At 35.7% G+C, this 17,379-nt stretch overlaps 1 protein-coding gene across 2 annotated transcripts; it reads right to left on the bottom strand.

Moving 5' to 3' along the window:
* Positions 1-5,528: 5,528 nt before the first annotated feature.
* On the bottom strand, positions 5,529-9,151 carry LOC144997897 (bZIP transcription factor, putative (DUF630 and DUF632)). 2 transcript variants are annotated; one of them, XM_078957760.1, is made up of 6 exons: positions 8,788-9,151; positions 7,711-8,684; positions 7,542-7,610; positions 7,248-7,459; positions 6,566-6,789; positions 5,529-6,369 (listed from the first exon to the last, which is right to left on the bottom strand). In XM_078957760.1, the coding sequence occupies exons 2-6, from the start codon at positions 8,669-8,671 to the stop codon at positions 5,736-5,738; spliced, it is 2,100 nt and encodes a 699-aa protein (XP_078813886.1). In that variant the 5' UTR covers positions 8,672-8,684; positions 8,788-9,151; the 3' UTR covers positions 5,529-5,735. The 2 variants fall into 2 exon arrangements, with proteins under 2 accessions (XP_078813886.1, XP_078813885.1); XM_078957759.1 differs by having other exon boundaries at positions 7,711-9,151.
* Positions 9,152-17,379: the final 8,228 nt, after the last annotated feature.

Below are 17,379 nucleotides of genomic sequence, written 5' to 3'. Positions count from 1 at the left end.
TTCTAAATTAAGTCATTTATTTTAGGTTCATTATTTTGACTTAATAATTGTCCAAATACGTTAGAAATCCATGGAAACGCTTCAATTTATTTTTTTGAAAAATAATTGTTTGATTCCGTCGAATTATAAAAATAATTAAATCGGATACGACCAAAAGCCTTGCTTGACGACAGTATCGAGTAGAATTCCACCGTGTCCCAAAAATTTCAGCATATATAAAGTTGAGAGAGCCTCATTTGAAGCCTTTCCACTCTCCCTCTACTTTCTCTCTCTAGAAATCGAAATCAAGCCAAAATCATCCAAAACAAGCTCCAAATCGTCAAGGTAACTATCCTAGCTTCTAGTATAGCACCTTTGGCCTTCAAATTTGTGAAAAATATGAGGAATAGGACCATAAACATGTGTTTACAGTCCTAGAACCTCCTTAGGCCGTGAACACATGTAATGAGGGGTTTTGAGCCTTAAAACCCTTCCAAAACTCATTTGGAGCCTAGATATGACCTAAGGACTTGTTTGCATGGACTTAGAACACCTTTAACTCTTCAATTGGGACATAAGCATGATTTTATGGCCCAAGCACATGCTTGGACCGTAAACACCTATTCTTAGGGAGTAAACTCAACTTAAGGTGTTAGTTTTCCCCTAAACACCTCCAACAAGCTTTCATGAGAGTATAGAACCTTATAATCCTTCAAGAAATGCACCAAAACTTATTCAAATGGGACAAGCTTGAGTTTACGGTCCAAGAACATTCTTAGACCATAAACTCATCTCCTTAGACCTTAAACTCATTCTATGGGTGTTAAAGTGCCCTTAACACCTTGTATGGCTTAGAAATGGGTCTAGAACTTAGTATGCTTAACTTTCAACCACTAAAACTCATCAATCATGGACAAACACGTGTTTAAGGTAGTAAACTCGTGTTTAAGGTAGCAAACTCATGTTTAAGGTAGTAAACTCCCAAAGAACATCTTCATACACCGTAAACTCTTATCCAAGGTCATTTAGAGTCCCAATCACTTCCTAAGCCATGGAATCAATCCTAGAACCTTCCCGTGTGCATTGTATGACCATTTGGCATCCAAGAACCCACCACCCATGAGTTTACGGCCGTAAACTCATGGGGATATAGTCAATGGACCGTGAACTCCTCAAGGAGTTTACTCTTGAAGAGTAAACTCCATACATGGGTCCTACACATCCTTAGATGTCACCTAGGTCACTCCGAACACTTGATTCGAAGTGTTTTCGCGTCTTGGAGTGTATAATCATATCTAATTAGTGATTTAAAGTCTAATTAGATACCATTGTATATCTTTTCACATTACATAGGAACCTCACTCGTTTTCAAGCCTTGAACTGACGTTTAGCATCCAAACCGACACATTCCGCGATTGGTGAGTTCACACCTCTACCCTTTTTCAAATGTTTTTCAAAAGTTTTCAGGGGGAATATAAGCAAAAGTACAAGGAAATCTTGTACTCAAACTTATTATTTTCAGTTCAAATGTCTATAATCTGTATTTTTTTAATATCGAAAACTGTGTTAATCAAATAGTTCGAATTATGAAGTTAGCCTTCAAACTAATCATAGATTACTTGATAAAGTGTTACAATCTATATTTCAGAATTTACGAATAATTAATACTAATCATCAATTAGAACTAATACGAATACGAATACGGAAGTACAACTAGGAACATAACGAATACGAAAGTACAACTAGGAACATAACGAATACGAAAGTATAACTAGGAATACGAATACGAATGCGAATACAAATACGAATACGAATAGGATTAGGAATAGGAATAGGGATACGAATATGAATGTGAATATGAATGTAAATACGAATACGAATACTAATAGGATTAGGAATAGGACTAGGAATACGAATACGAGTGCGAATACAAATACGAATAAGAACACAAATATGAATACGAATAATACGAATACGAATACAAATAGGAACACAAATATGAATACGAATACAAATATAAAATATGAGTATGAATATCATTAAGAATAGGAATACGAATACGAAGGCACGCATCTAGGTACATTCAAGCATAACACAATTAGGATATCAGAATACCTAGCTAATATGACAAGTATGATAGATAATCGAACATTACATTGGGATTCAATAACTAAACTTACTTTTAGGAAAATATAGGATTTTTCTGGGATAACAACTGAACATAAACAGATCCGTGTAATAAAACAGTTAATCAAACTCTACAAATAAGAAAATATGGGATTTTCTTGGATACCAAACTTTTTCGGAAAACCAAAGAGATCTTGTACATTTTCAGAAAACTAACATCTTATGAACTCACCAGCTTTATGCTAATTTTCAAACTGCTTGTATTCTCAAGTCCATATTAGACAGGTACCCAACGATCCTTTTGGAGAAGATGGAGCGTACAGAAGACTCATCTTAACTTTTGTTCATATGATATACGTATAACACCTGTAACACTTTACTTTTGAACAAATGTAAATTCGAATATGTAATGTAATGGTTGTTTACTTTGCTTACTATGTACATTGGATTTGATACTCAATGTGGAGTTCGCCCCGGAAATGTTTCTGCCTTAGGTTTTCGGGGTGTGACAATATCCATACAATTACCCCTCATAAAGATAAGGCTCCCATCACTACATCTCATCCCAAGTTTTCGTAAGTCAAACTTCATACCACTTTCCACCATCAGTTGCATAAGGAACTCTCGTTAACTTCCTCTAACTAGCTCACAAATACAATTACATATCACCAAAACTAGATAAATCTTCAAGTGAGAGGTCTCACACTACAACGGTTTGACTCAAACCAGAGTTGCGCAATAGATTTAAAACCGAACCTTCTAAAATTATTTAGTTCCCATAATATGTAACTTTGCATAATCGCTTACTAGTTACCTAAAGCTAGTGAGAGCTCCTAAAAACATAAAGCAAGCAGCATTCAAGCATCAGAACCAAGCGTTACCTAACCAAGCCATCCTATCATTGACTGACCAGTACTCACATGAAAGTCTACAAGCTAATACAATAGGCATTCAAAGGCAACTCTCCTAGCATTCTATCATGCAAATATTTAGCAGATCCTTAACCCTAACTTGCATGCGTTTAACGGATTTACGGGTCAAATCATATCAGATAACATGTATGAGTATTTTGGGAAAAATTACTTAAGCTCGGTTGATTACATGCACCACACCTTTTCTTGTCTTAGAAAATACTTTTTTCTTAAAAAATACATTTCTTTTTGAAAAACTTTACCAAATCCTCAGTTTGAATTCAGACACACCCGAAGGTATGTTCAAATCCCTCAAACTAAGGCTCTGATACCAACTTGTAACGTCCCAAAAGTAAGATCCAAAATTTTCATTTTTGATTTGATAAAAACATTAATCCAAACATTGTCAGACAACCTAAAAAGATCTATGTATGCCAATACATCAAAGCATATCAGAGTAAATCTCATAATGCAGAAAAAGATGGTGTGTGCTCTACAATCATCCACGGCTCTTCCCTTTCGATTCGGAAGTACCTAAAACAAAAACTGAAAACTGTATGCCCAAAGCTTAGTGGGTTCCCCAAAATACCACTTCACATACATAAATAAACACATAATGGGCCTTCCATACTTTCCTCAAGTCTTGCCTTGAATCCGCCATGTCATCTTATATCCATACAATTAAACATCATCAAGATAACGCTTCCAGCACTAGATCTCAACCTAGGTTTTCCTTGAGCAAACTGTACACCACTCTCCGCCATCAGCTACAGAAGAACTCCCGCTAACTTCCTCTAACTAGCTCAAGAATACAATTACATGTCACCAAAAAAAGATAATTCTTCGAATAAGAGGTCACTGCAATGGTTGGACTCAAACAAGAGTCGAGCAACAAGTAATCAGAACCAAGTATCACCTAACTAATCCATTCTATCACTGACTGATCAATACTAGCATGCAAGTCTACAAGCTTATACAATAGGCATACAAAGGCATCTCTTCTAGATTCTTTCATGGAAATGTTAAGCAGATCCTTAGCCCTAACTAGCAGGCGATTCACATATTTATGGATCAAATCATATCAGATAACATGTATGGGTATTTTGAAAAAACTTACTTGAGCTCGGTTGATTGCATGCATCACACCCTTTATTGTATTAGAAAAACATTTTCTTAAATATACATTTCTTTTTGAAAAACTTTACCAAATCCTCAGTGTGAGTTCAGACACACCCGAACGTATCTCTTAATCCCTCAAATCAAGGCTCTGATATCAACTTCTAACGTCCCAAAAATAAGATCCAAAAACTTCATTTTTCATTTAATAAAAATATTAATCCAAATACAACCCTAAAAGATCAAAGTATGTCAATACATCAAGACATATCAGAGTAAATCTCAAAATGCGGAAAAATATGGTGTGTACTCTATAATCATCCAGGGCTCTTCCCTTTGGATCTGGAAGTACCTAAAACATAAACTGAAAATTCCAAAGCTTAGTGAGTTCCCCAAAATATCACATATCATACATAAATAAACACATAATAGGCCCCATCCAATGAGTGTAACGGGCCCCACCTTCACTCGCATAGCAGGCCCTGCCCACTGAGGATAGCGGGCATCGCCTACTAAGTATAACAAGCCCGGACCAAACTCGCATAACGGGCCCCGTCAACATACAGATATCATAAGCATAGCAGATAATAGCATACAGAGGACCTCGCCTACTAAGTATAACAGGCCCGAACCAAGCTCACATAATGGACCCCATTAACATACAGATATTATAAGCATAGCAGATAATAGCATACAAAATAACCAATGGGCCCCAAACTCGCATACCTATTTATTTATAGTTTAACATTTTTTTGTTACCTGTGTTTAAAACCATTTTGACCCGACCCGAAAATTATATTTGATTTTTTTTAATGCCCCCAACCTATTAAAATCTTGGATCCACCACTGCCCATATGGCAAAGAGTTTTTCATTGGGTGGATGTTGTGTTACAGGGTATGGATACTTTACATGATCTTTTTTAGCTTGATGTTGTTACGATTAATATGTGTAAGAAAGAAGGTCGGAATCGGTATTCATACGGCGTTATGGGTGATGTGGAGATAATGAAATGGTGTGTTATTTGGAGATTCAAACGCCTGTTAAAGCTTTACTCTTTTGACAACATAGTTGGTTTTTCTTATAATTTATTTGTATATATTATGAATAATAAGATTAAAGTTAGTTGTGTTGAGTGGTTTCGAAATCCACTTCTAGCTATCTCTATGTAATTTTCAAACCTCTTCCTAGTTTCGTAATAAAATTCTGCTACTAAAAGAAAAAAAAAAAAAAAGGTTAAATTCAAGAAATGAAAACATATTTTCACTATTTAACATTATAATTTAAAATCTATCCAATTCAGCCATGTAACATTTTTAAACAATTTGTGATCAACTTAAAACATAACTGGATGGATCCTATATGATTCGATATACCAATAGTAAAAATCCATAATAAGACAAAACCGATCCAGAAATACCGGATATTTAGGAACACATAATATCACAATAAAAAACCTACAGCTAGTCTACATCTTAAAACGTATAATAAAAGATTAATTAAGTTCCCTATTCCTTCAAAAAAAAAAAAAAAAAAAAAAAAACAAAACAAAAGGAACAACACTTCTCAATTTCTACATGAAATATTTCAAAATGCGACAAATTTCAAATACTATAAGCCCTAGGTGGTGGCCTATAATTCAAATACACACTTTGAGCCTTCTCACTTTTCTCTTTAATATCTTCATACATCTTCAACGAAGCCTCCGAAAACTTGGTCAACCCATCAAGAACTTTGGTCAAACTCAAATGCATCGTTCCTAAATTCACAGCCGCCATGTCATCATTAACCTCCTCTCCCTCCTCCGGTTTCCGGTCAGCCTCCTCCACCACCGAATCCTGATGAAGATTCGTCAAAAACCCTTTAATGGCATCACTCAGTTGCTGAGCTGGCAAGGTCTGAATCCCGGAGGACCAATCTCGACAAATAACGAAAATCGGAGGGCCTAAGGCTCTTCGAGGCGAAAATGGTCGTCTACCCTTTACACGTTCCTTTGGTAGTATGATGCAATTTTGGAGCCAGTTGTTGATTGATTCTACGTATGAGGTTTGAGTGTTGACCATGTTGGTAAAACTTAAACCGAAACATTCAATCTCGTGTTGAAGATCGGATATAATTTGTAGTTTTGATTCTTGTTGATGATTTTTGATTTTTGAATTTTTTAAATGGTAGGCTAATTGGATGGTTATGTATTGTGTGTGATGGCTCTCGAGCATTGCCTTCCACATACGATTTAATCTGCACGGGGGATTCAATTGTTAAAACCAAAGATAAGTTGAGAAAAAATAATAGTTCAATACCTACAAGAGATTGCTATTAAAAGAGATTTTCCTGATAACTAGGGAAAATGCTTTTTGAACAATAAAAAGAGTAGAAAATCTTTTTTAGTTTCATTTTCCTTATTTGAAAATTAGGAAAGGAAAATGATCCTTACCCTTGAATGAGTTCCAAGAGTTGTGGTTGAAGCTCTTCATCTCTCATTTTCTCGATTCGTTTTGATATGGAATCAACGGTGTGCAATGCAACGATAATTCTTGAATGCAAATCTTTAACCAAAGCACGAGTTTTATCGATCACGTGACTCTTGAGATCTTTTGCAAATTGGTGTCTAAGCCGATCACACTTTCGGTCATACTCCTTCCTTATAGATTCACTCGCCTACAACAAATAGCAACGTACTTTCGCTTAATTTAATTCTATTCTACTAAAAAATTCCTATGAAGGCATTATAGTTTGAAAAATCTAACCAATTATAGCATCGTACTTCCACTTTTCTTTCTTGTTGAGATGTTATAATTTGAAAATCTAGCCAATTATAGCAATGAAGATTGAAGGTTACTATGTATTTGAATGACATTGCTAAAATTGGGTAGATTTTTTTAAGTTCAATGACGAAATAAAAGTAGAATGATATAACAAAAAATAATTATAACATCCTACTTTCATTTTTTTTTTCAATTTTTCCTATTACAATAGTGTACTTTCAAGGTACAATGTTGTAATAGGAAGAAAACAGAAGTAATTTGCTATGATAAACAATTTCAAGAAAGTAAATCGTTATTTCTTGCATTTAATCCTTCTTCTTTTTTCCGATTAAGTGTAATCTAATAAAATACCTTCACTTCATCATAGAGCTTTCTTTCCCATGCATAGAGTCTATCAAGAGTTGAAGAGTGACTTCCTGCAATCATACAAAACTCTTCTATGAAATCGCTTCCACTATCATCATTATCATCTTTTGATGCTGCAGCTAAAGGATTTCTTGATGATGATGAATGTGAAGACATCGATCGATTCCATGTAATGATTCTTGGCCCATGTGGAGTTTCTACAAAATTGAAACATGAAATTTTTTAAAGCTACAAAACTTTTTTCACAACACAAATGAAAATGGAAGCTACAATACTTACCATGTGAAACATGTGCGGGTTTTACTTTACAACAATTCCCACACAACAATGTTGATGCAGTTGAACTACCTACATTCAACAATTTTGAGATTTAATCTAAAAAATTGAATTTGAAGAATAAAAGAAAGAGTTATTTTTTTCAAAAATGAGACACAAAATGTAGCAATACCTTTAGCCTCGAAATAGCCAAGTTGGATTTTATTTACTTCAAGCATTCTTGAAACTTCTTTCCCGGATTCCGATGCTAGAAAGAATCGACTCTCAATTTCTTTAATGCTTGAAAGAAAATCTTTAGCCCTATGTGTGATAAACTCAGAAGGATCCTCGCTTTCTCCCTCACCTAAACAACTATCATCCTTCGATTCTGTTTGAGAAGTTCTACAGATCAAAGCTCCAGAAACTGCATCATTTCCGGTGTCAGATTCTACTGTTGTTGGTGAAATGGGAGCAATCGGAATACCATCATCATGCCCATTATGATCCGTTTTTAATGATTCGGGAGGTGTTATAGATCCTTCCTTTGTAATGGAATCGTTAATCGGGAACTGTTTCTGCACACTCATATTATTGAAATTTACATGAAATCCATCGTGGCCCACGAAGCTGAAGCTTTCATGATTGTCGGTAGGATCAAAGTAATCCCAAGAGGAGGCTGATTCAGGCGGCGGAGGTGGTGGTGGTGGTGGCGGCATTGTGAAGGACATGGAATCAACATCGTCTACATAAACCCTAGTGCTGATATCAATTTTCGATGGATTAAGACTAACAGTGACTGCGTTAGTCCCACCGGACCTCATGTAACTTAAACTTGAAACAGGAGGTTGATGGGGAGCAGGACTGCCATCTGAAGCACCGGCGTCGACACCACCGAGGTGTGGCGGAGAAGGTGACGGGTTTGAGGAATGAGTTTGGGGGTTTTCGATTTCTGTGGCTGGAGATGCATCTAACAACACTTCGGCCTCTGCAAATCGACGTAGGGCAATGCCAATGCTTCGAAGGGACTGAACGTAAGCAAGATGAGCAACTGCAAAATCATACCTTGAATCGATTGCTTTTTTGATGAATTTCTTTCGTTCTTTGCATAAACGCAAAGCTTCACAGCCATCTGCTTTTGAGTTCGCTATCCCCATTCTTCAAATGTACCTAAAATTACTCAAAAAAGTACGAACTTTTGAAGTATTTGAACAGAAGATTGCGTGTTTCCTTCAAAAATTAGCTCGAAAAGGAGGAAAAAAAACAAACCCACTTCGCTAAATCAACAAATTACTCCAGAAAACAGTGAAATCCAAGCAATGTTTCTGGAACCATTTAGAAAGGCAAAATGTGTTGGGTGAATGGGTGTTGACGAATAAGGATCCAGAAGAATGTGCATTAACTATGAGAGAATGAAGATGAATGAATTGAAACTCTGTAACGAAATAAGTTTCCGTTTAGGTTATAAAATGAGGGTTTAGTCATTACTCAATAGTGGTGGACATGGTGGTGGTGGGGGTCGTTTTGATATGATGAAAAAAGGTCACGCAATAAAGGAAAAGGCAAGAATATGCAAACGGTGGATACGCCGGAGAAAGGGAACCTTGGGGTTTGTGTAAGAGCTAATAATGGATGATTGTCACCAAAACATTCTTCAAACCTCAACAAAAATTAGAAAAAACATTTTGGATATTTACTAGAAAAACATTATAATATCTTTTTTTAACAAATGTATATCTTATATAACTTGAATATATTTGTGTTGAATTGTCGTTGGAACAACATTTTTAGGATATAGTTTCAGAGCCGGTGTTGATGATTTAAATGCTCAGGACAAAACCGAAAAAAAAAAGTCCTTATACCCTGTAATGAATTAATTATATAACTGAAGTTTTTAAAAAAAAGACAATAAAATTATAGTAATAAACATAGAAAAATCATAGTATTTTAACGAATAATAACATATCGTAATATCTAACTAACAACCAAAAATGAAAATAGGTCATATATATATATATATATATATATATATATATATATATATATATATATATATATATATATATATATATATATGATATAGATCCGGTAAGAAATCTTTTTTGGTAGGAAGGTAAGAAGTTTTTTTTCTACATATTTTTTTGACGAACAAAAAAAATAAATAACTACATGATTCATTTGTAAGATGATTCACAAAAAAAATTCTCAAAAAAACATCTTTATGATTCATTATTAAGTAAATTAAGAAAAACTTATTTTTATGACAATTTTAGTTAATAACAACAAAATCATTATATAAATAAATCATCGAGATGTTTTTTTGAGAATTTTTTCTTGTGAATCATCTTACAAATGAATCATCTAATGATTAATTTTGTTTGTTCGCGAAAAAAATATGTAGAAAAAAAACTTCTTACCTTCCTACCAAAAATTTCCTTCTTATTTGATCTTGATTCTATATATATATATATATATATATATATATATATATATATATATATATATATATATATGAAATTTAAATTAAAGGTTGAATTGTCATAAAGAAAAAAATATATATAATAAATTAAATTAATAAACAAAATGACAAGTATAAATTTATAAAAGTTGATGGCTAAATTTAGAACTTTTTGGAATTAATTTAGTAAAGAAAATTGATATGTAGGATAGACGAAAATTGTAACTTTGAATATTTACCATATCTTATATGGAGCCAAATAGCCCACGATATTAACGTATAATAGAATGAAGTTATTTAAACCAACGTTAACAAAAATAAACATGGATTTGGGAAGAATCAAACCCGCGTTTCTTATTGTATTTAATAACAAGCCGTTTTAGCCGGCTGAACCAAAGAATATATGTGTTAGACATCTCTCTCTCTCTCTCTCTCTCTCTCTCTCTCTCTCTTGTTGTGTTTGATAAACACTTAAACTAAAGAACATTTTATGGGTTCGATCTTCAAAACACATACCTCATAACCATTGATTTTGACAACCATTAGTCACCACCACCATCATTCACCTCCATCTCCAAATAGATTTTTCTGCCACTCACGAACATCCCTCTCCATCACCGGATCTAAAGCATCTCTCCTTTACCAGTCTCGTCACCTACCCAAAGAACCTTCACAGACGTCGATCGGAAAACCCAAAAACTTTGTTGTCGATCTGAAAAACCTCACCTTCACCGCTGACCAGAAAAATCGCACCTTCATCGCCGATCTTAAAAACCTCAAGAAACAGTTCTTCTCATTCCCATATTCTTCAACTCACACTCTCATCACCAAAATTAGAGCTTCAAATGTTATTCACCATCACACACCTGCATCATACATCATATTAGGGAGAGTTTTTTGTGAGATGAGAAAAAAACTCGTTGATACGCCATGTCTCCATCTCCGACCGCTCATACTCCATGTCTCCATCTCCGGCGACTCTGACATCTGGCACGAGAATGTCTTCGGCGACTCCGACATATGGCAACCAATATTGTTGACGTATTTGCCTAGATCGAGTGGTTCCTAGCATCATCTTCATCTTCCCCACTAAGAAACCTTCGACCATAAGTGTTGCAACCACTGTCATGAAACCCTAACGCAAATATGAAAACCCTCAAAGGAAAATCCGTTTCTCTCTCTTTTTCTATCTTCCTCAGAAAACCCTATATCTTTCATATCTTCATTCTTCTCTATCGATTCTGGGTTTGTTCGATCGACACACAAAAACCCCATCTCTCGATCTCCGATTCCCTATACTCTCTGTAATATTCTCATTTGGACGTGAAACCTAAAATCGAAAGGGAAAGGGGTTAATTTTTGAAGTCTTTTAGTCTAAACCAACAAAACTACACATAAGTGTCGCAAAAAAGCAAAGCATGCATGTAGATGATGAACGGTGAATCGAGGCATAAAAGGGTGGGATGCAGAACATGCTATGGTGATTAATTATTTTATTCAAATGAGTGATTTTTTTGTTACGATGAAAGAAAAAAAGGAATTGTTCTCTTATGCCAGAGAGAGAGAGAGAAAGAGACGGAGATAGAGACAGAGAGATTACATAATTTATTTGTTTATTTTTATTCCTTTATAAAAAAAAGTTATATAAACAAAATAGAAAATGCAATTTTTTTCTTTTAAACAGAAAAAATATTTAAATAAATAAAAAACTAAAAAAGAAACAAGCAAGGGAAAAATCGTCATTATGAAAAAATTCAAAGTAAATTGGACAAAACTAGCAACAAAATGAAAACTTTTGACCTGTGGTGCTAGTACAAACCTTTTTGGACCAAAGTGTCAATTTTAAGCAAACCACGGGGACCATTTGTGCAGTTTAGTCTTGTAGATATAATTGTTGAAACTGTAGTAGTATTTTAGATAGGTTCACAATATAATTTGATTAGTGATGTCAATATTAATGTTGACGAATGAAAGTTCAAAGACCTAGTTGTTTGTTTATGGAAGCAACATGTTCATTTGAAGTTGTTTGAACTAAGGAGTGTTGGTATGCTCTTAATGGACAACACGGTATCAACTTGTCATAGCGGAGTTTTCTTGCTTTTGTTTGCATTGAAATTGAGCATTTGTATGATAATTTTAGGGAAACTGTATCACTATCACTATCAAGAAGGTTCTAATTCGGATGTGTTAGAGATTGTTAAATGAGGGAAATATGTATGTTTTTTCAAATTTCTTTATCAGTGATACCCTTGCCCGTTTGAAAATGGTAGATCATGTGTTTAAAGTAAGTTTCCACAAAAACACATTTGTTAAGGCTATGACATCTAGCTTCCCCAATGGTTTGAGTTCTCTTGGTTTTCCAAGTTCGGAAACATTATTTTAAGTCGTGTTGGGAAGGAGTGTGCAGTTAATAAGTAGGCATTGTTATCGAAGACATACTTGCTCTTATTTTTTGTCGATATAGTTGGTGTATCATATTGTATATGTTTGTCACACCCCAAAACCAAGAACGGCGGAAACGTTCTGGGGCAGAGGACGTCATGTAAGTATCACAACACAGTAAATGTAAATAAGCAAACAACATCATCCATTGCATTAAATATATAATTTTAATACAAGTGTGTTCTGTACATTGTAGACACCAAAAATAACGTATATCAAAATAATAAGATGAGTCTTGAATGCGCTCCATCTTCTCAAAAGCTGGCCTCGGTACTTGTCTACTGACGACCTGAGAATACAAGTTATTTTGAAAGAGTTTATCAGCATTAAGCTGGTGAGTTCATAAGTATTTTAGTGTCTGTATTTGTCATTCAAAAATGTTTGAACATGTATCAAGTATAAGTTTGTAAAATGTATGTAAAAGTTTGCAATTGTTTGTAAAAGTTTGAATCTCTCAGAAAAACCTATATTTTCTATTAAAGAAGCCTTCTACCAAGGCTTAACTGTTTTGGTATGTTCGTTTGATGTAAAAGTGTGTAATTTCCCAAATGTAACTATCATTTAACAAAATATAGTTTGTACATAAATGTTTAAGTGAGGTTATCACTAAAAATATGTAATGGGTAAATTAATGTAGTACTGTATCCTTGTATTATAAGAACTACTGTGGTACTAACTACCTTAAACCGGATTTATATTAAGGCATTACGTGATAAATTGCACCATACTATTGACTAGTAACAACGACAAATGAATGGTCGTAATAACGGAATGACGTTTGGCACCCGCAGACCTGCAGGTCCGGCTGTAGCTAGCAGCAAGGTGTAGGATTGTCAATCCAGTATAGATCTATACGCAAACTCACGCTCTCCCTTCAAGAGAATTCTGGCTACAACTCGAGCCATGACAGTTAAGTCATGCTCCGATTTAAATCACAATAATAAAGTATTCATGTATATGTACTGTTTCTTGTTCTAGTATATGTATATGTATTGTTTCTAGCATCATTGTATATGTATTGTTTCTAGTATATGTATATGTATTGTTTCTAGCATCATTGTATATGTATTGTTTCTAGTATATGTATATGTATTGTTTCTAGCATCATTGTATATGTATTGTTTCTAGTATATGTATATGTATTGTTTCTAGTATATGTATATGTATTGTTTCTAGTATATGTATATGTATTGTTTCTAGCATCATTGTATATGTATTGTTTCTAGTATATGTATATGTATTGTTTCTAGCATCATTGTATATGTATTGTTTCTAGTATATGTATATGTATGGTGTTACCCCGATGGTAACTAACTATTGATGTACTGATAAATATGAATATGGAAGTAGTTTTATGTCTATACATGTATATATGATATATAACTAATGTTGAAACAACCTTCGGATGGTCACCCGAAGTCCCACCAGACCACATCTCAGTGCGCGAAAAGGAAATAGGGCGGATGGCTTTCCTAAGCCCTTTAAACATTACTTATATATATATACATATATGGGCATGCAATTTATAAGGAGTAAAACAAAGTTTAATAAAAGCATTTGATAAGTAAAAAGAGTTTGTAAAACATTTGAAGTGAAACAGTTTGATAAACAGTTTGAACATTGGTAAAAATCGTTGTTTTCCTAGTTATTAATCACATGTGATTAAATGAAATCACATGTGACTGAAGCAATAACTATAAGTATTTGACTTGTATCCCCCCCATAAAGTGTTTAAAACATTTAAAATCATTTCAAAGGTTGATTCAAGGGGTATGAACTCACTTGTGGTGAGTCGTTTGAATTGAGGTATCGGGTACCGTGCTAAGTGTCAAACGGAGACTTGTTCACACGTTTGAGCCTAGTTATCATATAATAAGCATATATATATATATATATATATATATATATATATATATATATATATAACTAATTAGCCACATAATAACTTAACAAAGTAAGTTAATACAATTAGGAACATGTAAACACTCTTATGAGTGTTTAAGGTTCAAATGGTTGCATCTGAGTTGCTACGGGACAAGGCAAAAGGGTTTGAAACATCAAATGACCTTGCATAGGAGTTCACCACCCAACAAACCCCACATCTTGGAGTTTACGGCCGTAAACTCATGGGTTTAGGGCCATGAACTCCTCAAAGGGTAGTTTTGGGTGTTTTATGGTGCTATCTTGATCCTAGCTCACTCCTAGCTTTGTTTGAATAACATATGAAGTAGTTTAAGGCTCTTGTATACTCCTTAATGGAGTTTTCGGCCCAAAGACCTCTCACCCTAGAGTTTACGTCCGTAAACTCTTGGATTTTAATTGATTTGAGGCTCTTAAGCATCAAGGATGGCTTCCATGAATTTATCTAAGGCTAATGGGGACAAGATGCACACCTTTAGGGCATCACTTGGAGTTTACGGCCCAAGATATGTTCATTGGCCGTAAACTCCTTTCAAGGAGTAGTTTTGATGTGTTCTACTCTCCATTCTAGTCCCAAGTATGCAAGGTAAATTGTCTTAAGGCCTTAGGTGTGCTTGGAATGATTTTTACATAAGAAAGGGGGGTTTACGGCCCAAGATCCTTTCCTTGGCTGTAAACTCCTAAAACTCTATCATTTGGAAGTGTTTTCAAGTCCAAAACAAGCACAAGAACTAGTGGTTAAAGTCTCAAGGCTCAAGGAGGCAAGTTAGGGCATGTTTGCCCATTTGAAAGGGGTTTACGGCCTAAGAGTTCTTTGGCCATAAACTCCTCTAATCTTGTGTTTTTGGACTTATAAATGATGTTATAAAGCACATAGCAAGTATTAAAACATGTTTAGGAAAGCAGACTCACAATCCGGGATGAAAACCCAAAGATCCGTCAGAGAGAATTGGCTTTTCTCTAGTTGGAATTGTAAATAATGAATTAATTTAGTTCAGAAAACTATTTATAGTCCTGGAATATTTTGACAGAAAATATTTTTATTCCGGAAGTCGGACTATAACATTGCGAAACTTACAATGTTCAAGTTTCACGATTTCAGGAGCATCCATTCTCCGGATACGTCCAGAAACGTAAACCCTAATGTACACAAACTTGTTCGGACAAGTCTGAAATTTACAGAAATTGGACTAGCTCCTATTGAATAGATAGTGTTCGTACAAATGGAAATTTCGGGTTGTCACATCATCCCCCTGTTAGAAGGAATTTCGTCCCGAAATTAGAATTTAAGCAAATAAGAAGTTACAAATAACTAAGCGAAAAGATGAGGATATTTCAGTTTCATCTGATCCTCGCGTTCCCAAGTGAATTCTGGTCCTCGCTTGGCGTTCCAGCGAACCTTCACGATAGGGATACAGCTTTGCTTCGTCTGCTTGACCTGACGGTCCATGATTTCTACAGGTTCTTCCACGAAATTGAGGCTCTCGTTGATCTCGATCTCGTCGAGTGGGATTACGAGAGTCTCGTCGGGCAGACACTTTTTCAAGTTAGATACGTGGAATGTAGGATGTACGTTACGAAGTGTGTCGGGTAGATCAAGTTTGTAAGCTACGGGGCCGACTCTTGCGAGAATCTCGAAAGGCCCTATGTACCTAGGATTAAGCTTCCCACGCTTACCGAAGCGTATCAAGCCTTTCCAGGGTGAGACTTTGAGAAGGACTCGGTCTCCCACGTGAAATTCCAAAGGTTTTCTGCGTTTATCAGCGTAGCTCTTTTGTCGGTCTCTAGAGGCTTTCAACCGTTCATGAATCTGAACGATCTTCTCTTTCGTTTCCCGAATGATTTCCGGACCAGTGAGAGTACTGTCGGAAGCTTGCCCTCTAGCTAATTGGGTATCACCCACCTCAGCCCAGCACAGAGGGGATCTGCACTTTCGGCCGTAGAGAGCTTCAAATGGTGCTGCTTTTATGCTCGTGTGATAACTGTTGTTGTAGGAAAATTAGACAAGGGGTAAATGAGTATCCCACGCTTTTCCAAAGTCAATTACACAAGCACGCAACATATCTTCTAAAGTCTGGATCGTCCTCTCACTCTGTCCGTCAGTCTGTGGATGGTAGGCTGTGCTCATGTCCAGCCTTGTTCCTAGGGAATGTTGCAGTGATTGCCAAAATCTTGAGGTGAACCTACTATCTCGATCGGAGATAATGGATATAGGTACACCATGTAGTCGTACGATTTCCCTAATGTAAGTTCTCGTAAGTTTCTCCATCTTGTCGGTTTCTTTGATAGGCAGGAAGTGTGCAGACTTGGTCAATCTATCAACGATGACCCATATGGTATCAAGTCCACCCGTTGTCTTGGGCAACTTGGTTATGAAATCTATAGTGATCCGCTCCCACTTCCATTCTGGAATCTCTGGTTGTTGCAGTAAACCAGAGGGCTTCTGGTACTCGACCTTTACCTTCGCGCAAGTAAGGCATTTACTTACGAAGGTAGCAATCTCTGCTTTCATATTAGGCCACCAGTATAGCTTTTTAAGATCCAGATACATCTTATCTGAACCTGGGTGGACGGAATACCGAGTGTTGTGCGCCTCGGTCATGACTAAGTCTCGGAAACCACCGTGTTTCGGTGTCCAGATCCGATCCATGAAGTATAAGGCTCCGTCACCCTTGGCTTCTAAACTCTTGTCCATTCCTCTAAGGGATTCACTCGTCACATTTTCAGGTTTCATGGCTTCAAGTTGGGCCGCCTGAATTTGGTTAGACAAGTGTGAATGGATGGTTATTGATAATGACTTGACCTTGCGACCAGAATATTCTTTCCGACTCAGGGCGTCTGCTACTACGTTGGCTTTACCCGGATGATAACGAATATCGCACTCGTAATCACTGAGTAGCTCGACCCACCGTCTTTGTCTCATGTTGAGCTCCTTCTGATTGAATATGTGTTGTAAACTCTTGTGGTCGGTAAAGATAGTGCTCTTCGTTCCATACAAGTAATGTCTCCAGATCTTCAGAGCAAACACCATTGCTCCCAGTTCAA

The sequence above is a fragment of the Lactuca saligna genome, chromosome 5 (assembly GCF_052625555.1).
Source record: "Lactuca saligna cultivar CGN05327 chromosome 5, ASM5262555v1, whole genome shotgun sequence".
Classification (NCBI taxonomy): Eukaryota; Viridiplantae; Streptophyta; class Magnoliopsida; order Asterales; family Asteraceae; genus Lactuca; species Lactuca saligna.
Note: the sequence above shows the minus strand (reverse complement) of the source record. Positions and strands in the feature narration are given on the sequence as shown.